The sequence below is a fragment of the Diaphorina citri genome, unplaced genomic scaffold, assembly GCF_000475195.1.
Source record: "Diaphorina citri unplaced genomic scaffold, Diaci psyllid genome assembly version 1.1 scaffold1851, whole genome shotgun sequence".
Classification (NCBI taxonomy): Eukaryota; Metazoa; Arthropoda; class Insecta; order Hemiptera; family Psyllidae; genus Diaphorina; species Diaphorina citri.
This window is the reverse complement of record NW_007379277.1, coordinates 19582-47494: the sequence shown is the minus strand read 5'-3', so window position 1 is coordinate 47494 and position 27913 is coordinate 19582. Positions and strand designations below refer to the sequence as shown.

Genomic DNA, 27913 nt, shown 5'->3' with positions numbered 1-27913 from the left:
TCGTGGTGCTAAAATGATGAACTAACAAACGTCCCCGAGATAATACAGGGTGTAAAAGAAAAATTAGTAATTTTGGTTTTTAATTTTTTCTTCCTGAGAAGAAAATCTATACCTATCTTTCATGCTAAACGGAGTATGTATGAAAATAAAGTTTCTACGATTCGCTTTCCCTTATTTCTGTAAGCTTTACCTGGATTTCCATCTTAATCCGATTTTGAAATAATGGGTAAAAGTTTTTTGAATGTTCATTGCACCTGAAAAATCCTGGAGGACAGATAAGAGTGGATTTTATAGATTTTTCTTTAAAAAGTGCAGCCGTGACCAACTGGGGCCTATTCCACGAATTCCTCACTTTTGTCGATGTGTTTTGTTTTTAAAAACATTTTTTGACCTTTCTTAGGGGTAAAAGTTTTTTGAATGTTCATTGCACCTGAAAAATCCTGGAGGACAGATAAGAGTGGATTTTATAGATTTTTCTTTAAAAAGTGGAGCCGTGACCAACTGGGGCCTATTCCTCGAATTCCTCACTTTTGTCGATGTGTTTTGTTTTATTGTTTTTAAAAACATTTGACCTTTCTTAGAAAAAAAAAATGCGATTGGACCTCTGGAGCGTGACTTGTAGACCGCATTTTATTTGCTATCTCGTTTTACTTTATTCTTTCCTATCGGGCCCTTGAAAAAATGAAATAACAAAGAAGAGTGCCATTTTCATATTACCATACATCTCATTAGTTCATGAGAAGTACCAGTCTTTAGCAAAGGCTGCAGAGGAGTTCAAATTCTATCTTGAGGAATATGCTGGTGTGAAAGGACAATATCCACCAACAAAGAGACAGTTGAATAAGAAAAGCATTTATATTTGCACTATAGAAAAAGGTTCTAAACTGATTGGGAGTTTGATACAAGAAAATAGAATTGATGAAATAGGTCTCATTGTGATAGATGAGTTCCATATGTTAAATGAACCACAGAGAGGTCCAATACTAGAATGTGTTGTATCCAAAGTGCTGTACCTGAAAAAGAGCATTCAAATATTTGCTATGAGTGCTACAATAGGGAACATCAATGCTCTATCTACTTTCATAGAAGGTATTACATATGTAGAAAACTCAAGACCTACAAAACACTCTGAATATGTCACTGTAGATAAAAGAGTGTTTCAATCATTTGATGGAAAATCTCTTACTGAAATTTATGCTGACAATCTAGGTGAATCTAATAGGGAAATATTTAATGCCTGTGTTAAATGTAGAAAACTCAAGACCTACAAAACACTCTGAATATGTCACTGTAGATAAAAGAGTGTTTCAATCGTTTGATGGAAAATCTCTTACTCAAATTTATGCTGACAATCTAGGTGAATCTAATAGGGAAATATTTAATGCCTGTGTTAAGCACGGGCCTGATGCTGTATTGCATCTAGTGCAAGGAAATCTGATGGTGCTTATATTCTGTTCATCAAAGATGGCATGCTCCAACTTGGCACAAAGATTACAGTTTGACAGGTTCCGGGCCTGATGCTGTATTGCATCTAGTGCAAGGAAATCTGATGGTGCTTATATTCTGTTCATCAAAGATAGCATGCTCCAACTTGGCATTAAGGTTACAGTTTGACAGGTTTCCTGGTACTAAAGAATATAAGAAGCAAGAGAAGGAAGACTTGATTGAAGCTTTAAAAGAAGAAAATGATGGCAAATTGAGTACGAATCTTGAAGAGTGCATCTTGTATGGTGTAGCTTATCATCATGCCGATCTTACTGCAGGAGAGAGGAGACTGATAGAGGAAGCATACCTGGCTGGAACCCTGCAGATCATCTGCTGCACGTCTACATTAGCAGCTGGTGTTAATCTACCTGCCCAACGAGTCATCATACGTGACTCTTATGTAGGAAGAGATTTCATCTCCCTCAACATGTACAAGCAAATGGTAGGACGTGCAGGAAGGACAGGGCTGCAGGAGAGTGGGGAGAGTATTATGTTGTGTAAAACCATGCAAGATTTCCTCAGGTTCAGCTCTATGATGAATGCCGGTCCCGAACCTATTTCTAGTCACATGGATCCGCCTACACTAGTAGATCTAATACTCGAGGTAGTTGCTGCCAATTTGTGTTCAAGCTTGGAAGATGTGAAGACGTTGATCAAACACACACTGTTCTATCAACTGAAAAGTCCGGAAGATCAGCAGACCTTCCTAGAGACGACTTTATCCGAGATAGTCGCTAGTTTGTTGGCCTCGAAAGGTACGATGCTCACGATGAACGAGGCTGGTCACCTGTCATTAACCTCGATAGCCAAGGCGGCTGTACAGGCAGGTCTCAGCCATGACGTCTGCTTGATCATCTACTCGGATCTTCTTCACAACAAGCTGAATTTCTGTCTCCTCAACAGTCTCCACATGTTGTTCCTTGTTATTCCGCTGGAGTATCGTATTCCTAGCGATGGCATTCTTCTCTCGCGTAGTAAAGTGTACGACAGGTACACCAAGTTTCATCCTCAGACACTGCGGGTTGCGGAGGCGCTAGGCGTTACTGAGAATTTAGTCGCACTCAATGTCACTGGGAAACTCAAGGATGAGAAGAAGGCGCTCCTGTGTCGATTCTTCCACGCGTGTATCCTGTACGATGTACTCAACTTTGACAATCACCAGAAGGTGGCCAAGATGTACGGCATACAGAATAGTCACCTGCAGAACTTCCTCAACGTAACGTCCTACTTTGCGTCTAAAGTATATCGGTTCTGTGAGGAGCTACCAGAGTTGTGGTGTTACAAGCAGCTGTTGACTGATTTACCGCAGACCCTGATGTATTGCCGAGCGCCCAACTTAAGAGCCCTCATGGATCTCCCGGGCGTTAAGATAGGACGCGCCAGACAGCTGTTAAACGCGGGCTACTCCAGTCTAGAACTGATAGCGCGGGCTGATGCCAAAGAGATGGTGGCGAAGATACGACACCTACCATTGAGGTCTGCACGGAATCTTATTTCGGCTGCTAAACTTCATTTCATTACCAAGATGGACAAGGTGGAAGCCATGAAGAATTTGATTCAAAATCTACAGAAGAACTATGACAATATTGTGCATAATACAAAGTAAAGGTAGAAACACACTATCATGTCACGTCAGCTCATGGGGAGTCAGAAGGATGTAGTTCAAAATTTTCCCATAATATTGTAGGTAATTTCATTCATGATAATCACGTGAGCGCGCGTGATACAAAGTAAAGGTAGAAACACACTATCATGTCACGTCAGCTCATGGGGAGTCAGAAGGATGTAGTTCAAAATTTTCCCATAATATTGTCGGTAGTTTCATTCATGATAATCACGTGAGCGCGCGTGACGTGAGGGCAGTATGGCTATCATGAGCGAAATTACCAATAACCTACAGTGTGCATAATACAAAGTAAAGGTAGAAACACACTATCATGTCACGTCAGCTCATGGGGAGTCAGAAGGATGTAGTTCAAAATTTTCCCGTAATATTGTAGGTAATTTCATTCATGATAATCACGTGAGCGCGCGTGACGTGAGGGCAGTATGGCTATCATGAGCGAAATTACCAATCACCTACAATATTATGGGAAAACTTTAACAAACTTTCTGACTCCCCATGAACTCACGTGACGTAATAGTAGTGTGTTTCTACCTGAACACTTGTGATCAATTTAGTGAAATACTTCTCATTCCAAACTTCAGCGAAAATTGCACGTTTTTTTTTCTTTTTTACTTTCTTTTTTTTCGCGTGTAGTGATAAGTCCGGAGTAAAAAGTCTTCATGTAACAGCACTTCTTTCTCATACAATAGGAACCTATTCTTGAAAACTTTCACGCCCAGAGGGTGAAAAATCAAATTATTAGGTTCCTATGAAATAAATTAGATTACACTTAACATGTGATCATGTTGGTGAGTTTGTTTCAAATCTCTCATAAAAATCTAGTCAAATCCACAAAATGTATTAAATGAAGGCTCTGTAAGTCTGTATGTAATCTTTAGTATTCACGCCCAGAGGCTGAAAAATCAAATTATTAGGTTCCTATGAAATAAATTAGATTACACTTACTTAAGTAACATGTGATCATGTTGGTGAGTTTGTTTCAAAACTCTCATAAAATCTAGTCAAATCCACAAAATGTATTAAATGAAGGCTCTGTAAGTCTGTATGTAATCTTTAGTACTTAAGTACATAATTTGTGGGGAAATATTATGTTTTCGGTTTTCATACTTCGGTATTTCCGGGTTTCTTCATAGAGAATAAAGAGAAATTATCTACAAGTTCAAAAAAATCTTGATTTTTGATAGAGGAATCTATTTGTGGGGAAATATTATGTTTTCGGTTTTCATACTTCGGTATTTCCGGGTTTCTTCATAGAGAAATTATCTACAAGTTCAAAAAAAAATCTTGATTTTTGATAGAGGAATCTGGGGGAAAAAAATTGAAAATGAAAAACTGCAGACTTGTGATAAAGTATAAACATTTTGTTAAAGTATTTTTAATCATAGAAATGTCCACAAATACACAATTTGTATGTACTTCTGTATAGGGGTATAGGTATTTGAAAGAAACAAATTTACTCTTTTTTTTATCAATAATAAAATTTGCACAGAGGGTTTTTAAGTATATCTTAATTATTATAATATAAATTAACACAGAAATTACAACTTTTTTTTTTATATAGCCAGTGTCAAAATTGTAGTTTTTAAAAGATAAAAGAAAAAACAAAAGAATAATAAAATTTGCACAGAGGGTTTTTAAGTATATCTTAATTATTATAATATAAATTAACACAGAAATTACAACTTTTTTTTTTATAGCCAGTGTCAAAATTGTAGTTTTTAAAAGATAAAAGAAAAAACAAAAAGGTTGATTAAAAAAATACCATTTGTATAGGGTGGGTTGGGGTAATTATGATCCAAAAATTAATCTTTCGCCATAACTTTTTTCTTGTTCTCCTGGGAATCAGTAAGTGAGTAGTTACTCATAGACATTAGTATTGTTTCAGTTAAGTCTCATTTCAACAACAGAAACAGTAAAAAAAAAATTAAAGCAGAAATTCGTGGATCATAATTGCCCCATGATTTGGGGCAATAATGACCCACCCATTTATTCTAAGGGTTTAAGCCCCTAAATTTAGGGACTTAGAGGCCACAATAGATTAGAAGGTTAAAACCTATATTTGGCCTAAATTTCCTTTCTTTAGAAGCTCTCACTAAGTTTTAACAGAGAGCTATATGGGTGGATCAAAAGGCCTAAATTTCCTTTCTTTAGAAGCTCTCACTAAGTTTTAACAGAGAGCTATATGGGTGGATCAAAATTACCCCAGGAGAAATCCACCTTCTTTTGAAGAGGTTTAGAACTTGATTGAAAAAGACATGAAAGAAATATCCGAAAGCTGTGGAATCTTCATTTTCAAGCAATTGAAGTTAAGAGATTGTCGTTCTTTAAAATATCTGTTTAACTGATTCTCCAGGAATAGTCTAAGTGGGCTAAATTTGGGTGGATCATAATTACAGGGTGTTTGCAGTCAGCCAATATACAGGGGGACTCAAATTTTAGACAACTTTAAGGCCCGTTCCCACTTGTCTTGAGTTTCATCCTTTTTTTTTTTCGAATGTCCTGTAGGTAATGTATTTTAAATGAGTGTTCCCACTTACGCACTACACTTTTTTTTCGAACACGTGGGAACGGGCCTTTAGGAACTTGGATGTCATAAATTTCCTTCAATTTCAATAAAACATTCCCACTTAAGTCGATTACTCTAAACAACAATACTTTTAGGTTTCAAATTTCGATTAATTTTATAAGCGAAATCCACCTTCTTTTGAAGAGGTTTAGAACTTGATTGAAAAAGACATGAAAGAAATATCCGAAAGCTGTGGAATCTTCAAGCAATTGAAGTTAAGAGATTGTCGTTCTTTAAAATATCTGTTTAACCGATTCTCCAGGAATAGTCTAAGTGGGCTAAATTTGGGTGGATCATAATTACAGGGTGTTCGCAGTCAGCCAATATACAGGGGGACTCAAATTTTAGACAACTTTAAGGCCCGTTCCCACTTGTCTTGAGTTTCATCCATTTTTTTTTTTTTTTTTGAGGACATGTCCGCCGAAAAGCGGACGTCTGGTAAGCCTACCGGGTTCGAATCCCACCATCAACAAAAAAATCGATATATCGAAATGTGCGATTTCCATATATCGTTAAAATTTATCGATATTTACTACTCCTTAAGAAAGAGGGGAAAAATGTGTTTTCTCAATTCCTTTAGCCTTCAGATACCATTAATGGTAATGAAAGGCTAAAGAAATTGAGAAACCACATTGATCTCAGGTGGTTAAGTACAATAAATTTTTGTACAAAAAAAGTGCTCATTTATACTGCTCGCATAGGACTGAAAATTCCTTTTACTCCGGCAGTAAGCTACTACTGTTATTGTGGTCAAATTCTCAAATTATATTGATGATCAAATTCCATACCTTGCCTTTTGTTATTACTATCGTAATAATAAAGACGGACGGGCTAAAAATCAACGATAAAACTTTTTAGTCTCATTTGAAGTGACTTTTTGGCCTTATTCAAGCAGGATAAACAAGGTTATTTTCTATTCTATCTTACCTCAGTGGGGCAAAGTACAAAGGCGGCCTCCAATCATGTCACGTCAGCTCATGGGGAGTCAGAAGGATGTAGTTCAAAATTTTCCCATAATATTGTAGGTAATTTCATTCATGATAATCACATGAGCGCGCGTGACGTGAGGGCAGTATGGCTATCATGAGCGAAATTACCAATAACCTACAATATTATGGGAAAACTTTAACCAACTTTCTGACTCCCCATGAACTCACGTGACGTAATAGTAGTGTGTTTCTACCTGAACACTTGTGATCAATTTAGTGAAAAACTTCTCATTCCAAACTTCAGCGAAAATTGCACTTTTTTTTACTTTCTTTTTTTTTCGCGTGGAGTGATAAGTCCGGAGTAAAAGGTCTTCATGTAACAGCACTTCTTTCTCATACAATAGGAACCTATTCTTGAAAATATTCATTCGAAAACAAAGTGACAGCATTCTCCAAGAGCTTTTCCATTCAACCCAATCTTTTTTCAAGGGACTTTTAAAAGGAGGCGTGGGAGCTCGAAGCTTTCTTTTGACGTCACCCATTTGATTTACTCAGGCCAGTCTTTCTTTAACTCTGGATTCACTGAAAACTCTGTCGTAAAATTGGGCATAAGAAGGTGAGGAAGAGCATCCAACCCAATGTTTTTAAAGGGACTTGTACAGCTTCAAGAAGATGGAGACCAAGACAATCCAACCTTTTGACGAGACTTTATCGATTTTAAGAAGATGGAGATGAGGAGCTCGAGCTTGGAGGTGGCGGTGGAGGTAACGAGGGAAGGAGACGATTCTCGTCATCTCCATTTCCCTCATCCATAGCTGTACCATCTCCCTGGGGGTCGTAGGGTAACGTGTTTGTCTCATAGGGAAGAATATTGGCCGTGGAAGTGTATGGTATAGTCGGCTTGGCAGGTGTATCGTACGGTAATGGATTCTCCTGAGGGTTATTATCGTACGGTACGGGATTTCCAGATGAATTATTATCGTAAGGAGGATTTCCAGGTGAATTATTATCATACGGCAGGGGATTTCCTATAGATGTAGAAGAATTTCCCCGAGACGAATTATTATCGTACGGCAAGGGATTTTCCGAGTTATTATGATACGGTATATGGAAGTGTATGGTATAGTCGGCTTGGCAGGTGTATCGTACGGTAATGGATTCTCCTGAGGGTTATTATCGTACGGTACGGGATTTCCAGGTGAATTATTATCATACGGCAGGGGATTTCCTATCGATGTAGAAGAATTTCCCCGAGACGAATTATTATCGTACGGCAAGGGATTTTCCGAGTTATTATGATACGGTATATTATTTCCTGGTGAAGTATTATCGTACGGCACAGGATTTCCTTGCAAATTATTATCGTAAGGCACAGAATTTCCCGAATTATTATCGTACGGTACGGTTTTTCCAGGTGAGTTATCATTGTACGGCAGGGGATTTACAGGTGAATTATTATCGTACGGAGGATTTCCAGGTGGATTATTATCGTACGGCACAGTATTTCCCTGTGAATTATTATCGTACGGTAAAGGATTCCCCTGAGAATTATTATCGTACGGCACAGGTTACAGGTGAATTATTATCGTACGGAGGATTTCCAGGTGGATTATTATCGTACGGCACAGTATTTCCCTGTGAATTATTATCGTACGGAGGATTTCCAGGTGGATTATTATCGTACGGCACAGTATTTCCAGAATTACTATCGTACGGCAAGGTATTTCCCTGTGAATTATTATCGTACGGCAGGGGATTTGTTGTACTTTCCCCCGGTACGGATTCGTATGGGAGAGAGCCAGTGTCGTAGGGTAGAAGGGGTGTGGGGTGAGAGGGAAGGGGTTTGAGAGAGGAGGTAGAGGGGGAGGGAAGTGTGGTCGAGGGGTAGCCGTAACGATCCATCAGGTACAGTTTGGATCTGGAAATAGAAACAAAATTATGATAATGGAGCAGTTGCATTTGAGTAAAAATTATTAATAAAAGGTCGATTCCTAACTAAAAAGTTGTAAAAAAAAAATCCAAAACCCAGGTCTAAACTCCGAAAAAGTCACTTTAAAAAGAAATGGAGCAGTTGCAATTAGGTAAAAATTGTAAATAAAAAAGCAACTAGGCTTGCACTCCGGAGGTCCTGGGTTCGATTCCCGGCGGGGCCGAAGTTTTTTCGGCTCTGTGCTTGGAGTTCGGGGTGCACTCAGGCTCGTGAGGCCAAATGATTAGCTACTTTAATCGAGTAGCGACCAGTGGCGGCATTACAAGTCAAAAGAAACGAGCGATGATAAATATGATGCTTGAGTAAATGAAAGACTTGTAATATTGTGATACCCAAAGTTGTGAAAAAGCTCTGCTTTACCACAAATATCTATTTTTTTTTGCTCTGTGCTTGGAGTTCGGGGTGCACTCAGGCTCGTGAGGCCAAATGATTAGCTACTTTAATCGAGTAGCGACCAGTGGCGGCATTATAAGTCAAAAGAAACGAGCGATGATAAATATGATGCTTGAGTAAATGAAAGACTTGTAATATTGTGATATCCAAAGTTGTGAAAAAGCTCTGCTTTACCACAAATATCTATTTTTTTTTAAAAATCTAATCTAAATCATGATTTATTTGTGGTGAAGCTGAGAGCTTCTTCACAATTTTTGTTGATATCACAGCATTACTAAGAGTCTCCTTGACTGTTTCTGACATATCTCATTTTCATTTTTCATTTTTCAAACATAGCAAAAGGTGCTCTCATTTATTTTTATATAATTACAATAAACAAGAATACAACACATTAGGTACAAACATAAGGTGGTGGTGGTGTTGATGATGATATCTATAGGTGGATCTATATTTTTTTTTACTCTGGTAATGCCACCACTGGTTATCACAAAATTTCATGATTTCATTTTTCTATTCTTTAGTACGTACTTGCCGAAGCCTTGAAAACTCTTACGTCTCCTGACATTCCTGTGCTCTCGGGAGTGTGTATTCCAATTCTCTCCCTCCATGTCCTCACCTCCCATGTCCTCACCTCCAGTACTGTCCTCATCCGCCTCCTCATCCGAAGACACGTCCGTGGCTTCCCTCTCCGTCACATCCTGGGGAAAAATAGGTTAGTCCCGTGCAGAAGGTCCCGGGTAGGGTTACCAGACAAGAAATTTCAAAAGGAGGACATTTTGGCTAAAAAAAAGGCGGACGTTTCAACCAAAAGGAAGACGCAGAAAATAATCAACACAAAAACCACCAGTAGATATGATAATGATTTTTTTTTTTTTTTTATGTAGTGTACCTACATATCTACCACCTATTTAAATATACATACTGAATGTTCGTACATTGTATATAAGGACTTAATTGCACAAAAATTGCATTTATGCTTTTTAAAAGTTCTTAACGGAAAACGATACATTACGTAATTTAGGTTTTTGAGGCCGAAACTTCAAAAAAGGCGGACATTTTGCTATATTTTAAAAAGGCAGGCAGACGGAGGACAAACGTATAAAAAGGAGGACATGTCCGCCGAAAAGCGGACGTCTGGTAAGCCTACCGGGTTCGAATCCCACCATCAACAAAAAAATCGATACCTATATCGAAATGTGCGATTTCCATATATCCTTAAAATTTATCGATATTTACCACTCCTTACGAAAGAGGGGAAAAATGTGTTTTCTCAATTCCTTTAGCCTTAAGATACCATTAATGGTAATGCAAGGCTAAAGAAATTGAGAAACCTGAGGACATGTCCGCCGAAAAGCGGACGTCTGGTAAGCCTACCGGGTTCGAATCCCACCATCAACAAAAAAATCGATATATCGAAATGTCCGATTTCCATATATCGTTAAAATTCATCGATATTTACCACTCCTTACGAAAGAGGGGAGAAATGTGTTTTCTCAATTCCTTTAGCCTTAAGATACCATTAATGGTAATGAAAGGCTAAAGAAATTGAGAAACCACATTGATCTCAGGTGGTAAAGTACAATAATTTTTTGTACAAAAAAATGAGCACCATTTATACTGCTCGCATAGGACTGAAAATTCCTTTTACTCCGGCAGTAAGCTACTACTGTTATTGTGGTCAAATTCTCAAATTATATTGATGATCAAATTCCATACCTTGCCTTTTGTTATTACTATCGTAATAATAAAGAAGGACGGGCTAAAAATCAACGATAAAACCATTTAGTCTCATTTGAAGGGACTTTTTGGCCTTATGGGGTAGGTATCTGCTGTATTGTATTGTAAAATCTGTGGGGAAGGGGCATTTGACCTAGGGAAAAATCAATCACCTCCCCTATTTTAGACCTACCTCCTTTATTTTAAGCAAAGGAAAATCCTTCAACTTGTTTCGTGAAGCGTGAGACATCGCCTCTGAAAAAAGAAAATAGAATAGAATATAACATGCTGGCATTGGACTAAAACACCTTTACTCCCGCAGTCTAACCAAGATCTTATACATATACTAGCTGAATCCCGCTAGTTCATCCCGAGGCATGGCCAAACTTGTAGAAAATAATGAAAAATACGGTCGCCCTGCGCGCTCCCTATTAGCTACATAGTTATCAAACTAAAAACATAAACGAAACTCAAAATGTTGGTCGAGAGCGGAACATTTCTCTCCCGCAGTCTCTGCACTCTGTGTATTTCTTATGGGGATTTTAGCGATCAAAAATTGATATCTCAGGATCGGTTTAGATTTTCGCAAAATCCTTTCTTACTGCACACCTAGACCATAAAAGAATATTCCTACCAAATTTCAGCTTTCTAGATGTTGTGGTTCAGGAGATAGAGCGATGTGAATGAGTGAATGGATCTTGATTTTATAATATAAGATTATTATTTATTTTTTAAAATTCTTTATTTATTTGAAGGAAAAAAAACTAAGCTTATCAAGTAGGTATGTTAGAACACATACTTTAGGCACAAGCCTGGTTTAAGGCGTCTTTTGCCACTTTAAAATTCATCACCGACTGGTTAAGAAACCAGCAACCCAGAGGTGCTGGGTTCATGTTCCGGGCAATTTTCCGTTTCTAGAAACGGTAAGGTAGCATTCTGTGGCATAGAGGTGCCTTGAAGCGAAAGCGGTTTGAAAGTCATAGGAAAAATGTTCATTTTTACAAGAGTAAAACAAGAATTATGGCAAATTTCTTCACAGTTGTTAAAATTGTCAAGTTCGAGTAAATTTTACAACTAGATATGTGACAATAGTGAGTGAGTTACGAAAACGAACTACTCAGTCAATGAGTTAGATACTAAAGCATGTAACTCTTCAACTCCCTATAAGGGAGTAAGGATCTGACTCACTGACTTAGTTCACCGAAAAGAGTAATTCTTTTTAACGACTCACTCACTCTTTCCACATCTCTACTCTTAACAGTAGCAGTCTCTATTGGGTTTACACTCTGTTATATTAGACTAGATTATTGTTTACCAATATTGTGTAAGTGTAAGATAATAAGCATTTTGTTCAGTTCAAATGTTTAAAATAAATTCTATTGATTTAAATCTTTCCTGTTGTGTATAGCCGACCTTATGGCCAGAACCACAGATTTCAAACTTCGTTCCTTCTATCCTTGAATTTTTATTCATTCAGTGGTTCAGGAGATAGAGCGATGTGAATGAGTGAATGGATCTTGATTTTATAATATAAGATTATTATTTATTTTTTAAAATTCTTTATTTATTTGAAGGAAAAAAAACTAAGCTTATCAAGTAGGTATGTTAGAACACATACTTTAGGCACAAGCCTGCTTTAAGGCGTCTTTTGCCACTTTAAAATTCATCACCGACTGGTTAAGAAACCAGCAACCCAGAGGTGCTGGGTTCGTATTCCGGGCAATTTTCCGTTTCTAGAAACGGTAAGGTAGCATTCTGTGGCATAGAGGTGCCTTGAAGCGAAAGCGGTTTGAAAGTCATAGGAAAAATGTTCATTTTTACAAGAGTAAAACAAGAATTATGGCAAATTTCTTCACAGTTGTTAAAATTGTCAAGTTCGAGTAAATTTTACAACTAGATATGTGACAATAGTGAGTGAGTTACGAAAACGAACTACTCAGTCAATGAGTTAGATACTAAAGCATGTAACTCTTCAACTCCCTATAAGGGAGTAAGGATCTGACTCACTGACTTAGTTCACCGAAAAGAGTAATTCTTTTTAACGACTCACTCACTCTTTCCACATCTCTACTCTTAACAGTAGCAGTCTCTATTGGGTTTACACTCTGTTATATTAGACTAGATTATTGTTTACCAATATTCACATCTCTACTCTTAACAGTAGCAGTCTCTATTGGGTTTACACTCTGTTATATTAGACTAGATTATTGTTTACCAATATTGTGTAAGTGTAAGATAATAAGCATTTTGTTCAGTTCAAATGTTTAAAATAAATTCTATTGATTTAAATCTTTCCTGTTGTGTATAGCCGACCTTATGGCCAGAACCACAGATTTTAAACTTCGTTCCTCCTATCCTTGAATTTTTATTCATTCGAAAACAAAGTGACAGCATTCTCCAAGAGCTTTTTTTGTTTTTTTTTTTTTTTTTTTTTTTTTTTTTTTTTTTTTTTTTTTTTAAGAGGTTTGACAGAGGGAACTTTAACTGCTATGGTCTTATCGTCCCGAAATCGAGGAGAGAAGGAAGACAGGATAGGAGAAAGCCAGCCGTTTCCGAGAACGAACATTATCCCATCAGGATAAAATCCGCCCCGGGCGGGAATCGAACCCGCGGCCTAGCGCTTACAAGGCAGACGCACTACCAACTAAGCTAACTAGGCTGGCAGTATCTAATCTAAATCATGATTTATTTGTGGTGAAGCTGAGAGCTTCTTCACAATTTCTGTTGATATCACAGCATTACTAAGAGTCTCCTTTACTGTTTCTGACATATCTATATTATTACTATCGTAATAATAAAGAAGGACGGGCTAAAAATCAACGATAAAACCTTTTAGTCTCATTTGAAGGGACTTTTTGGCCTTATTCAAGCAGGATAAACAAGGTATTTTCTATTCTATCTTACCTCAGTGGGGCAAAGTACAAAGGCGGCCTCCAGGACTTTCTTGGCGCTGTTGGATCTCTCCAGGAAATAACCATTGGCAGTTTCATTGGATTGAATAGCAGGCGGGGACCAGTTGCTATAGCTATACTGGGTGTATTGAGCGGAGGGACGCTGGAAATATAAATACATTGGATTGAATAGCAAGCGGGGACCAGTTGCTATAGCTATACTGTGTGTACCGAACGAACCTTATCTAATTAGGATAAAGTTCGTCCCGGGCGGGAATCGAACCCGCGACCTAGCACTTACAAAGCAGACGCGCTACCTTCCAAGTTAACTAGGCTGTGCAGACATTGAACACAGTAGAAAATGAAAGATTCTCTTTCAGCTAGCCTAGTTAGCTTGGTTGGTAGCGCGTCTGGCTTTAAGCGGGTTCGATTCCCCCCCGGGGCGGATTTTATCCTGAACAGACAATATTCGTTCTCAGAACGGCTGGCACTCTCCTATCCTGTCTTCCTCCGCTCTGCGATTTCGGGACGATAAGACCTTAGCAGTCAAACCTCTTGGGAAAAAATAAATATAATAATAATATAAAAAAATATATATATAGGTCCTCTTTAACACTATGGATGGACAGAAAAGGGGTAAGGTGGTGTAAGATTCCCTTTCAATACTCGCGGGACTCTTACCCTCTCCAGCTCCTTTCTCAGCCAATAGGCGGCCAGCATCCACTTCTTCTTCAAGTCGTCCTCTTTGAGCAGAAGCTCGTAGGCCAGGGGACACTTGGAGTACAAGGCCACCAAACATTTGATGCACTGGTAGGCACGCTTCTGGTAGTGGGATTTGGACTTCTGTATCGTGTCGAATAGGCCGTCCCTTTCATCATCTATGCCTTTCACTGGAAAACAGAAAACAAGAAGTGAATATACTTGTAATTTATTGTGCTCAGAATCAATTGACATCAGTCTGGCTAGGGGACTGAAACCAGAGAGGATATTAACCTGAAATTTCCCTTGCTAAAGAAATAGCCACGGTTGAATGCGAAGGGCATCCACTCGTAAATTTTTTTGTAGCAGGCACGCTTCTGGTAGTGGGATTTGGACTTCTGTATCGTGTCGAATAGGCCGTCCCTTTCATCATCTATGCCTTTCACTGGAAAACAAAAAACAAGAAGTGAATATACCTGTAATTTATTGTGCTCAGAATCAATTGACATCAGTCCGGCTAGGGGACTGAAACCAGAGAGGATACCAACCTTAAATTTCCCTTGCTAAAGAAATAGCCACGGTTGAATGCGAAGGGCATCCACTCAAATTTTTTGTAGCCAAATCCAAATTGAGGGGCTGACGAAAAATGCCGACCCCGTCTGAACACGGGAAAAGGTGAAGAAGAAGGTAATCAATTGACATACCGACTTAGGATAACGATCCGCTATTTTGGGCCAAGAGTGGAAAAAGCTCAATGGGAATTCGCGGTTCTCAGGACTTTAGATTTCACCTCAGATCATCAAGGAAAGAATATTGGTTTTCGGTTCTAAAAATGTTATTCATTTATTAACAAGCTGGGCCCGTCCCTCCGAGAATTTCTTAGCCCCTAGTTTATTCGATCGTGATTAGATAAAATCAGTACTTATGTACCTACCTAATTTAATTAATATTCAGTTTATTATCATTGTTGATTTGATTTTTTGATTTTAATTTCATGTAGGTAATGATTTAAAATCAAGACTAGAGCCCGTTCTCCCTTTATTACAAATATAATGTTTAAGTCACCCATCCATTTATTGGCCTTCCTTGGCGTAGCCTAACATAGGTAAGTAAATTATGTAGATCAAAAATGTCCTGGGGCCGGTTTCCAGAAATGTACGGTTCAGCCGCTATTCGCCCTCAAAATTGCCTCATTTTTCCTAATTTATTTGAATGTTTCACACATGGCCTTGTTAAAGCAACAATAAATGAATAAATTTTAATGTTTTAAATTATGTAGATCAAAAATGTCCTGGGGCCGGTTTCCAGAAATGTACGGTTCAGCCGCTATTCGCCCTCAAAATTGCCTCATTTTTAGTTCCTAATTTATTTGAATGTTTCACACATGGCCTTGTTAAAGCAACAATAAATGAATAAATTTTAATGTTGAACTTACTAGCCAGTAGAATGCGTTGTGTTTGCCACGAGTCCTGCATGATGAGTAAACCTAGGAGTAGGTCGAAAAAGTGTCTCAGTTCATGGCAATACGCGAACGCTATCTGTTGGAGAAGATCGGAAATGACCGTCTTGGACATTTGGGGATTCTCCCAGGACAGAAATTGGAGGAACTTGAGACAATCCTCAGATACCTGGCTGTCTTCTATCAGCTTCTTGATGTAACTGGGAACAGGAGAGGTTTTATGTTAGTCTCATTTAAATTGCATTGCCTACAAGGAAGATCACCCAAACTTTCCAGTGGGATTCGATAAATTATGTAGATCAAAAATGTCCTGGGGCCGGTTTCCAGAAATGTACGGTTCAGCCACTATTCGCCCTCAAAATTGCCTCATTTTTCCTGATTTATTTGAATGTTTCACACATGGCCTTGTTAAAGCAACAATAAATGAATAAATTTTAATGTTGAACTTACTAGCCAGTAGAATGCGTTGTGTTTGCCACGAGTCCTGCATGATGAGTAAACCTAGGAGTAGGTCGAAAAAGTGTCTCAGTTCATGGCAATACGCGAACGCTATCTGTTGGAGAAGATCGGAAATGACCGTCTTGGACATTTGGGGATTCTCCCAGGACAGAAATTGAAGGAACTTGAGACAATCCTCAGATACCTGGCTGTCTTCAATGAGCTTCTTGATGTAACTGGGAACAGGAGAGGTTTTAGTTTAGGTTAGTCTCATTTAAATTGCATTGCCGACAAGGAAACTTTGTGTCGTTCCGGAAAAAAAAAACATCGTGTCGTGTGTATTGAAAATAGGGAGCTCTCATTTAAATCACATTGCCTAGAGAGGACATTCCAGGGGGAAAAAAATCGGATGAAACTCACAAATAGGAACGGACCATTCAGCTATTTTAGCCAACCCAAATACTCATTGCCAGCCTAGTTAGCCTGGTTGGTAGCGCGTCTGCCTTGTAAGCACTAGGTCGCGGGTTCGAGCGCTAGGTCGCGAGGGCGGATTTTATCCTAAACGGATAATGTTCGTTCTCGGAACGGCTGGCTTTCTCCTATCCTGTCTTTCTTTTCTCTTCGATTTCGGGAGGACCCTAGCAGTTACCAGTTACAGTTCCCTCCATCAAACCTCTTTGAAAAAAAAAAAATGATAATAAAAAAAACTTACTGGTTTCTATTGAACAGCAAATCGCTCGTATTCACATCGAGCGGCTGAATATAAGTCATTTACCATCTTATCACTATTGTGTGACTGATGCGGGCCTATGTTACACATGGCCAGTTGTTTGATAAACATAAAATACTCGATACTGAACTGATTTCTATCGTGTGTGAATTTGATGTTCTGTCGCCACACACTCCGCTCAATGGCAAGCGGTAATTTGACACACGACTGATCTGAAATATCGAGACAAAATATGCTTTACGTTGCTCACTGGGCATGGGCACAACTGTCTGACTGAACATCTCCATAAAATCAACCTTAAAGACACTCTGTGGTTTATGTTCCTCAAAGGCCCACGCCCCTTTACTAAAACACTAGTTGGATTTAGAAAGATGTTCGGGAATCCAACTCACCTGACAGTGACATGCTCTGCATGTTGGTCACCAGGTCACGGTCTATCACGTCATGCCGCGTGTAGAACAACATGTACGCGTTCCACCATCGCTTCTGCTTCCTCACGCTGACACGCTTGGAGATATGGTCGTAGATTTCGCCCACGTAATCTCCGCCGAAGCATTGTGCTTTCATCTCTTCATCGTCGTCCATCTTGCACTCGGACACATCTCCGTCATCAAACTTATACCTGTGGGGAAGCAATAAGACGTATTAATAAATAGAAAAATTTGGACTGATTTAGATTACAGATCGTCGTCCATCTTGCACTCGGACACATCTCCGTCATCAAACTTATACCTGTGGGGAAGCAATAAGACGTATTAATAAATAGAAAAAAATTGGACCAATTTAGATTACAATACTTTCTCATTACCTTGTATAGGTTCCCTATACGTAAGGGTAATAGAAAGTAAAAAGAATGCAGATTTACTTTCTCCTATTTATAATAATAATAGACTCTTGAGTGGGTGGTTTTTTGGCTTTATGGTTTTCTGGACAAAATTTGCACCACCATTTTCGTGATCCTGGTAAAAAGACCTTTAATTTGATATATAGGTCGACTAGGTTTGGATAAGTCCTTCTATGGGGACAGACTGACAGACAGACCGACACCGAAGCGAATACAATAGTCCGTCCACTATACCTTTTATTATTAGTAATAATAAAGGAAGGACGGACTAAAAATCAAATATAATCAAATATAAAAGAAAAAACTAAAGCAGCTTCTACACTATGTCGATGGAGGATCGAGTTGAGTGTAAGAATGTAACCCAAATAAAGTGGATTTTTTTGTCGAGTCGAACGAATATTACACAGTACTCGACTACTCACAGACTCAGTGACATTCGCCTAGTGTGGACGCTGCTTAACAGTTATACGAGGGTGTCAAATGCGTTTATAAAAGTTACTTTCAAGAGTTGCGCTTCCTATGTCGATGGAGGATCGAGTCGAGTGTAAGAATGTAACCCAAATAAAGTGGATTTTTTTGTCGAGACGAACGAATATAACACAGTACTCGACGACTCACAGACTCAGTGACATTCACCTAGTGTGGACGCTGCTTAACAGTTATACAAGGGTGTTAAATGCGTTTATAAAAGTTACTTTCAAGAGTTGCGCTTCGTTGCGCTACCTACCTTGAGGAGTTGCGCCGGACACTGGTACTTGATGGGCGGGCCCGGGCCTTCGTCCAGAGCTATGAGGATGAACAGAGTGGGCACATTCAGCTGAAATAGAGAATAGAATAGAAAATGGGTAAAAGAGCTTCTTTAAAAGAACCCTTAGCCAGCCCCCTGAAACCATTTCTGTAGCAAGGGAAATTTCAGGCTGTTTAAGGTCCCCCAGTCAGCCTAGTTAGCTTAGTTGGTAGTGCGTCTGCCTTGTAAGCGCTAGGCCGCGGGTTCGATTCCCGCCCGGGGCGGATTTTATCCTGATGGGATAATGTTCGTTCTCGGAACGGCTGGCTTTCTCCTATCCTGTCTTCCTTCTCTCTTCGATTTCGGGACAATGAGACCATAGCAGTTACAGTTCCCTCTGTTAAACCTCTTAAAAAAAAGAACCCTTAATTTTTCATTGTATTTATTTTAATTTTTTAGTGGTTGGTTGAAAAGCTCCTTTAGGAGAACCCCGCCACCTAAAAGAAAGCAAGAAAAAAATACAGGTACCTTATTTATACTGCCTTTCAAAATATAATAATAATAATAGTAGTGCTTATTTATTTGCTCGCATAGGACTGAAAAGTCCCTTTACTCCAGCAGTAGGCTACTACTATTATTGTGGTCAAATTCTCAATTTATAATAGGACTGAAAAGTCCCTTTACTCCAGCAGTAGGCTACTACTATTATTGTGGTCAAATTCTCAAATTACATTGAGGACAAAATTCCATACCTCGGCTGGGATTGAACCCACGCCCTCCTGTTTACCCGGCGTTTCCATATTTGTAATACTAATACATTAGTATTACAAAGATAAGTGAGAGAGGTAATGGAGAGGAAATATGTAACCCTTTAAGAGAACGTTGTTATTGTGGTCAAATTCTCAAATTATATTGAGGACAAAATTCCATACCTCGGCTGGGATTGAACCCACGCCCTCCTGTTTACCAGGCGTTTCCATATTTGTAATACTAATACATTAGTATTACAAAGATAAGTGAGAGAGGTAACGGAGAGGAAATATGTAACCCTTCAAGAGAACGTTAGAGATAAATTAAAAAGTCTACCTACAGGACTGTAAACGGACAAAACCTGGCTGAGGGACTATGAACAAGGAGAAGACCAGCAAAAAAAAATGAAACCTATCTCCAATACTCTCGGTAAATGAACTCCCCATCCGTGGCACAAGCTCTGCTTATACGGGTGGGTATACCATTTATAAGAAAAATGTATGTTCTGAGTTTTTTGTCAATCAAATATATCCCCATCCGTGGCACAAGCTCTGCTTATACGGGTGGGTATACCATTTATAAGAAAAATGTATGTTCTGAGTTTTTTGTCAATCAAATGTAAAAATCAAATATAATCAAATATAAAAAAAAACTAAAGCAGCTTCTACACTATGTCGATGGAGGATCGAGTCGAGTGTAAGAATGTAACCCAAATAAAGTGGATTTTTTTGTCGAGACGAACGAATATAACACAGTATTCGACTACTCAGACTCAGTGACATTCACCTAGTGTGAACGCTGCTTAACAGTTATACAAGGGTGTCAAATGCTTTTATAACCGGGGAAAAAAAAATGAATAGGTTTATGTTTATGGTAGGAGTACCAAACCTGAACATGGGACTCACCTATGAGGATGTTTGAACAAGATATGGTAGGCGAACCAACAGCGGACGGTCCGGTAGTATCGGAAGTGATAGTTGAGGCATTCGAACCAGTCGGAGGCGGTACCTCGCAGTGACTTCTTGGTGTGAAAGCCAATGGTGAACAGAAACTTGGAGACTAGTTGTACAGTGAGCAGGGAGAGGGCTTCGGAGCCCTGGGTCTGAAAACATAAAGAGAATAGAATTAGAAACATAAAAAAAATACACACACACACAAGGGTCACACTACACAATGACATCACATTCCACATACAGAATACCAGGGATGTACACCTTAAAAATCCCCTATTGTGGCAGCTATGTCTGCATACAATTCATTAGAAATAAAGCCCAACATAACAACCTAATAAACGGGCCTAGCGTCAGGTGTTAAGTTACACAGGTAACTTTTTAAGTTACCTGTGTAACGTGTAGACGCTAGTAAAAATAAAAAAAAAGAAACTTGGAGACTAGTTGTACAGTGAGCAGGGAGAGGGCTTCGGAGCCCTGGGTCTGAAAACATAAAGAGAATAGAATTAGAAACAAAAAAATACACACACACACAAGGGTCGAGTGGAATGGAACACATCACATTTTTCTTACAATGTTGTGGTTTTCCTGGACTTAAAGTTGATACCTTCCTTACTTTGTACGGGACGTTTCGGGTCTAACTTCCAGACCCGTCTTCAGCAGATTGTCACAATTATTTAATCCGCGAACTTTTCAATTAAGACATAAAAAAATGTGATGTGATGTATCAATAAACACATCACATGCCTTCCTTACTTTGTACGGGACGTTTCGGGTCTAACTTCCAGACCCGTCTTCAGCAGATTGTCACAATTATTTAATCCGCGAACTTTTCAACTAACACATAAAAAAATATGATGTGATCTATCAATAAACACATCACATGCCCTCAGGCACACTCCATTTGTCAAGGGTGTAGAGTTGTAGACTCTAGGTATTTGCATTGAGGTAAAACTTATGAATAAAAGGTTAATTTCTAGGGAAGAGATGTGAAAAATACATATCTGAGGTCAAAACTTCGAAAAAGTAACTTTTAGGTCGAAAATTCAATTATTATTTGCCGTTCTAATGAAAAAGTTCAAAGACTTGTGACGTCAGAGTTTAAAAAATGCACAGAAACGCATGCGCACAAACACATTCATGTGTTGCCTGTGCCAGTCGTGTTTGCTTTGGCCAGTTGGTATGACGTCATCGTGTACGGGAGCGTATGCCGTTACGTCAGTAAATAAGATTTACCGGCATTAGATTTCTGGTTCATCGAGCCATAAGCCCTTTTCTGAGTGAATTCTAAAGTTCAGTGGATCACAACGACTTACCATCTTATCACTATTGTGTGACTGATGCGGGCCTATGTTACACATGGCCAGTTGTTTCACAACGACTTACCATCTTATCACTATTGTGTGACTGATGCGGGCCTATGTTACACATGGCCAATACTTTGTACGGGACGTTTCGGGTCTAACTTCCAGACCCGTCTTCAGCAGATTGTCACAATTATTTAATCCGCGAACTTTTCAATTAACACATACAAAGAAATGTGATGTGATGTATCAATAAACACATCACATACCTTCAGGTACACTCCATTTGTCAAGGGTGTAGAGTTGTAGACTCTAGGTATTTGCATTGAGGTAAAACTTATGAATAAAAGGTTAATTTCTAGGGAAGAGATGTGAAAAATACACATCTGAGGTCAAAACTTCGAAAAAGTAACTTTTAGGTCGAAAATTCAATTATTATTAGCCGTTCTTATGAAAAAGTTCAAAGAACACATTCATGTGTTGCCTGTGCCAGTCGTGTTTGCTTTGGCCAGTTGGTATGACGTCATCGTGTGCGGGAGCGTATGCCGTTACGTCAGTAAATAAGATTTACCGGCATTAGATTTCTGGTTCATCGAGCCATAGGCCCTTTTCTGAGTGAATTCTAAAGTTCAGTGGATCACAACGACTTACCATCTTATCACTATTGTGTGACTGATGCGGGCCTATGTTACACATGGCCAGTTGTTTCACAACGACTTACCATCTTATCACTATTGTGTGACTGATGCGGGCCTATGTTACACATGGCCAGTTGTTTGATAAACATAAAATACTCGATACTGAATTGATTTCTATCGTGTGTGAATTTGATGTTCTGTCGCCACACACTCCGCTCAATGGCGAGCGGTAATTTGACACACGACTGATCTGAAATATCGAGAAATAGAGGGGAAAGAATATTGGTTTTCAGTTTTAAAAATTTTCATTTACTAAAAAAGAGAACACTACCAATGAAAATGTTATCTTCCCGAACTCAAAGAGAGAATTTAAAAAAGAGATTTGATAGAGGAACTGTCTGTAAGTGCTTTAAGGTCTTATCGACCCGAAAGCGAAGAGTGTTTTTCTGAAATATCGAGAAATAGAGGGGAAAGAATATTGGTTTTCAGTTTTAAAAATTTTCATTTACTAAAAAAGAGAACACTACCAATGAAGGTGTTATCTTCCCGAACTCAAAGAGAGGATGACAGGATAGAATTTAAAAAAGAGATTTGATAGAGGAACTGTCTGTAAGTGCTCCAAGGTCTTATCGACCCGAAAGCGAAGAGTGTATTTCTATCGTGTGTGAATTTGATGTTCTGTCGCCACACACTCCGCTCAATGGCGAGCGGTAATTTGACACACGACTGATCTGAAATACCGAGAAATGGAGGGGAAAAAATATTGGTTTTCAGTTTTAAAAATTTCCATTTACTAAAAAAGAGAACACTACCAATGAAGGTGTTACCTTCCCGAACTCAAAGAGAGGACGACAGAATAGAATTTAAAAAAGAGATTTGATAAAAAGAGACTGTCTGTAAGTGCTCCAAGGTCTTATCGACCCGAAAGCGAAGAGTGTTGGTCTTCTTCTTCTTCTTCTTCTTCTTCTCCTCCTCCTTCTCCTCCTCCTTCTTCTCCTCCTTCTTCTCCTCCTTCTTCTCCTCCTTCTTCTCCTCCTTCTTCTCCTTCTCCTTCTTCTCCTTCTTCTCCTTCCCCTCCTTCTTCTTCTCCTTCTTCTTTCTTTCTCTCTTTTATATACAAAATATGCTTTACGTTGCTCACTGGGCATGGGAACAACTGTCTGACTGAACATCTCCATAAAATCAACCTTAAAGACACTCTGTGCTTTATGTTCCTCAAAGGCCCACGCCCCTTTACTAAAACACTAGTTGGATTTATCTTCTTCTTCTTCTTCTTCTTCTTCTTCTTCTTCTTCTTCTTCTTCTCCTTCTTCTCCTTCTTCTCCTTCTTCTTCTCCTTCTTCTCCTTCTTCTCTTTCTTCTCTTTCTTCTCCTTCTTCTCCTTCTTCTCCTTCTTCTCTTTCTTCTCCTCTTTCTTCTCCTCCTTCTTCTCCTTCTCCTTCTTCTTCTCCTCCTTCTCCTCCTTCTCCTCCTTCTCCTCCTTCTTCTCCTTCTTCTCCTTTCTTTCTTTGATATCTGTTTACCAGGCGTTTCCATATTTGTAATACTAATACATTAGTATTACAAAGATAAGTGAGAGAGGTAACGGAGAGGAAATATGTAAGAGAACGTTAGAGATAAATTAAAAAGTCTACCTACAGGGCTGTAAACGGACAAAACCTGACTGAGGGACTATGAACAAGGAGAAGACCAGCAAAAAAAATGAAACCTATCTCCAATACTCAGACCTGATTTAAAAAAAAAGACACACAAAAACAAAACAAAAGATGAGTGTTTCACCGCCGTTTTTATTTCGTAGCAATGAAACAACTGTTACATTAGACGCATGTGGTCTGTGTTGTAGCAAGCCCATCGTGTAGTATGTCTCTCATCAGACGGGCGAGTTAGATGCTGATTCAACACAAGCCTGAAGGACAAGCTCTGCTTATACGGGTGGGTATACCATTTATAAGAAAAATGTATGTTCTGAGTTTTTTGTCAATCAAACAAAAGATGAGTGTTTCACCGCCGTTTTTATTTCGTAGCAATGAAACAACTGCTACATTAGACGCATGTGGTCTGTGTTGTAGCATGTCCATCGCGTAGTATGTCTCTCATCAGACGGGCGAGTTAGATGCTGATTCAACACGAGCCTGAAGGTAGTTTTACCCGTTGGTTTACCTGTTTTACGGGTCACTTACCATTTGCACACATTATTAGGGCCCCGATGTAGGATATAACTGTAGTAGTGTCCGCCACTGGCCTGTCCTGAATGTACCACTATGCCAGTCAGTTTGTATTTGGTGCACGAGTCTCCGGCACTGGTCTCACTCTCCATTTCATCCTCGATCATTTCACCTTCGATTTTGGCCAGACCTGATGAGAAAAATAGTGAAAAAAGACGAAAAATTAAAAATAATATATGCTTTGTCACACATGGACCCTGCTGCTTAGCGTATAAATTGGAAAAAAAGTATTTGGTGCACGAGTCTCCGGCACTGGTCTCACTCTCCATTTCATCCTCGATCATTTCACCTTCGATTTTGGCCAGACCTGATGAGGAAAATGGTGAAAAAAAGACGAAAAATTAAAATAATATATGCTTTGTCACACATGGACCCTGCTGCTTAGCGTATGAATAAATTGGAAAAAAGGTGTGAGATCTTTCACAAAAACACAAATGTGAAAAAAGGCCAAGTTCCTATCCAAAAATGTCGGCCTATAAAAGTGGTGAGGTCAGGAAATGAAGGCCAATTATAAATGCTTTGCTTTACGTGGCCGTGAGATAGACATGATACCTATCTCACGGTGTTGGAAGGTTTGTGGGGTTTAAAACCCCCATAGACACCCAGAAACAATACCCGAGCTCCTTCCGTGTCCCTCATGTTTGTATACAGAGAATACAAAAAAAATCACATGACTTCACTTGGACTCGAACCAGCAAACTCCAGATTCAAAGTCCACTGTGTTAACCACTACCCAATTGAGGAGATCCCTTACCTTTGACAGTGTAAGGCTCCATGTCCAATTGGTGAAAAAAAGACGAAAAATTAAAATAATATATGCTTTGTCACACATGGACCCTGCTGCTTAGCGTATAAATAAATTGGAAAAAAAAGAAGTGAGATCTTTCACAAAAACACAAATGTGAAAAAGAAGGCCAAGTTCCTATCCAAAAATGTCGGCCTATAAAAGTGGTGAGGTCAGGAAATGAAGGCCAATTATAAATGCTTTACTTTACGTGGCCGTGAGATAGACATGATACCTATCTCACGGTGTTGGAAGGTTTGTGGGGTTTAAAACTCCTGACATCCAGAAACAATACCCGAGCTCCTTCCGTGTCCCTAATGTTTGTATACAGAGAATTTTGAAGCTGAAAATGTTGTCTGTGCGTAAATCAAAAATTTTCAGTGTTAATTTAATTAAAAATATCAAATAGATACCTCGGTAAAAAAAAACAATAAAAAAAAAAATAAGACAAAAAAATCGCATGACTTCACTTGGACTCGAACCAGCAAACTCCAGATTCAAAGTCCACTGTGTTAACCACTACCCAAATGAGGAGATCCCTTACCTTTAACAGTGTAAGGCTCCATGTCCAAATGTCGAGGGAACTCAAAGTAATCGTTGAACTTGATTGCACACAGCCGCTCGAAATCATACTCGAACCTTTTCAATTGAATTCCTGAAATATTGAGAGAGTAAAAGGAATTTTAATTGTGTTAAGCATAAATGCTTGTCACAAATGTCGTTCCCTGCTTAATGCACTACGCTAAATTCTATGACTTGACTTGAACTCGAACCACCAACCTCCAGATCCGAAGTCCACCGCGCTAACCACTACACCACACCACTGAGGTAGGTGTAAACATTGAGAGAGTAAAATAACACTAGTACTAGTAGATTTCGTCTTTCCGGGGTAACTTCAGTTGAGCAACCCGTGAAAAGAGGAAGAAGTAAACCTTGGGATTGAGAAATCTTTAATAGGTAGACAGATTTTGGAACACACTCGAGAAAAGGAACCTCTGCGAAGGTTTGATTTTTTCCCCAAATATCTTAATAATCCAGCGCTTAATGTTTACCTACCATGCTGGCACCGGTCGCTATGCGCATTTATTACATAGCTACTCATTTTAATAACACTAGTACTAGTAGATTTCGTCTTTCCGGGGTAACTTCAGTTGAGCAACCCGTGAAAAATGGAAGAAGTAAACCTTGGGATTGAGAAATCTTTAATAGGTAGGCAGATTTTGATTTAATGGTTTAATGAGCAGTAGAACACACTCGAGAAAGGGAACCTCTGCGAAGGTTTGATTTTTTCCCCAAATATCTCAATAATCCAGCGCTTAATGTTTACCTATCATGCTGGCACCGGTCGCTATGCTCATTTATATTACATAGCTACTCATTTACCTCACGAGGCTGAGTGGGCCTCGCAACAGCCAGTCACGGAATCAATCATTTAAAAGGCCCATATTCACCGAACTTGAGCAAGGGCATTTATTTACAGTAAACTGCAAATCAATCATTTGCATGATGCAATTTTTTTTTACCCCACCGGGAATCGAACCCGGGTCTCCCGCGTGCAAGACGAACGCAGTAACCACTACGCCATGGGAGCTGACTCACCTAATATAGGAGGTAACTTTTTCACACATAGCCGCTTCACAGTGACCACTTTTTCGTTGAATGAAATTTCACCTGGAGATATGTCAGAGAAAAGAGAATGAAATAAGCCGATTACTTTCCTGCCTATAAGAATATGGGATAAGGAAAGAATATACTTTTTACTTTCCTTATCCTATAGGAAGGAAAGTAATGTAATCGGGTCAAACTTTCGATGGTCAGTTTTTAGTGCCAAAACACATTTTTGGCGGTTTTCAGCTATATCGACTAAACGGTTAAGTAGAGGTATTGTAGAAGTTAGGGTAAAAGAACACTCAAATAAGTATCATTCCATAATAGGATAAGGAAAGTCGTGTGATGTTCACACCAGATTTTTTTCTTCTAAGAAAAAAAAAAAAACAAGGCTGTGGAATTTTCTTCATAGGGACATAACGGACTAAGTCTGGGACTATTGAAGACTTCCCTAGCCCTTACATTACTCAAAGAAGGTCACAGCGTCCAGCTAAGTTTGACTCTGAAATCATCTTATGTAGTAAGTACCCATTTTTTTTTTTTTATCCCTCTTTTTCTCTACTGTGGTTGGGTGGAAGAGCTCCCTAAGGAGAATCCTAAAACATTAAATAAATGACAAAAAAAAATGTTTCGGTGGCGTAGTGGTTAATGACCACTTTCTTGCTGCATTTATCACACATATACGCGTCTGCTCCCTCCAGCAGTTCTCCCTTTACATACTGTTCCAGCGAGTCCAATAGTGAACATTGGTTCCGAATATCCACACTGAAAATTAATAAGAATAGAATAGACAAGGTCTTGTGTATTTGGTACAGAATGGTTGTGAATTTTTTTTTTTTATGACCACTTTCTTGCTGCATTTATCACACATATACGCGTCTGCTCCCTCCAGCAGTTCTCCCTTTACATACTGTTCCAGCGAGTCCAACAGTGAACATTGGTTCCGAATATCCACACTGAAAATTAATAAGAATAGAATAGACAAGGTCTTATGTATGTACAGAATGGGTGTTGTTTGTTTGTTGTTTGGTTGTCACCCTGTATAACCACGTGACCCCCCACCAATAGTATGATCTTTATGTGGTAACCTATATTATTATTCGAACCAATAGCATATTGAGAGTAGCTCACTAGCATATTATGATAGGACGTTTAGCCCT

The 27913-nt window shown here is 39.0% G+C and overlaps 2 protein-coding genes and 2 long non-coding RNA genes across 4 annotated transcripts in view; 1 reads left to right on the top strand and 3 right to left on the bottom strand.

Moving 5' to 3' along the window:
• Nucleotides 1–680: 680 nt before the first annotated feature.
• Nucleotides 681–3203, top strand: LOC103517448 (helicase POLQ-like; the record flags this gene model as incomplete). Its single annotated transcript, XM_008482481.3, has 2 exons — nucleotides 681–1248; nucleotides 1506–3203. Coding segments are annotated over 2 exons (2154 nt in total), but the record flags the coding sequence as incomplete, so codon positions are not given.
• Nucleotides 3204–4451: 1248 nt separating this feature from the next.
• LOC113470818 lies at nucleotides 4452–5226 on the bottom strand. Its single transcript, XR_003393735.1, has 2 exons — nucleotides 4796–5226; nucleotides 4452–4656 (listed from the first exon to the last, which is right to left on the bottom strand). It is a non-coding gene; the product is annotated as an uncharacterized LOC113470818 (long non-coding RNA).
• Nucleotides 5227–7028: 1802 nt separating this feature from the next.
• Nucleotides 7029–27913, bottom strand: part of LOC103517446 (probable ubiquitin carboxyl-terminal hydrolase FAF-X) — a gene marked incomplete at its 5' end in the record, with an annotated part of 39974 nt that continues 19089 nt past the window's right edge. The window contains 12 exon segments of the mRNA XM_026829543.1: nucleotides 7029–7497; nucleotides 7728–8158; nucleotides 8283–8525; nucleotides 9519–9688; nucleotides 13611–13760; nucleotides 14279–14487; nucleotides 15732–15955; nucleotides 16906–16964; nucleotides 16966–17135; nucleotides 17316–17545; nucleotides 24317–24491; nucleotides 25690–25800. Coding sequence (XP_026685344.1) covers nucleotides 7325–7497; nucleotides 7728–8158; nucleotides 8283–8525; nucleotides 9519–9688; nucleotides 13611–13760; nucleotides 14279–14487; nucleotides 15732–15955; nucleotides 16906–16964; nucleotides 16966–17135; nucleotides 17316–17545; nucleotides 24317–24491; nucleotides 25690–25800 — 2345 coding nt within the window.
• Nucleotides 20647–22391, bottom strand: LOC113470817. Its single transcript, XR_003393734.1, has 2 exons — nucleotides 22220–22391; nucleotides 20647–20677 (listed from the first exon to the last, which is right to left on the bottom strand). It is a non-coding gene; the product is annotated as an uncharacterized LOC113470817 (long non-coding RNA).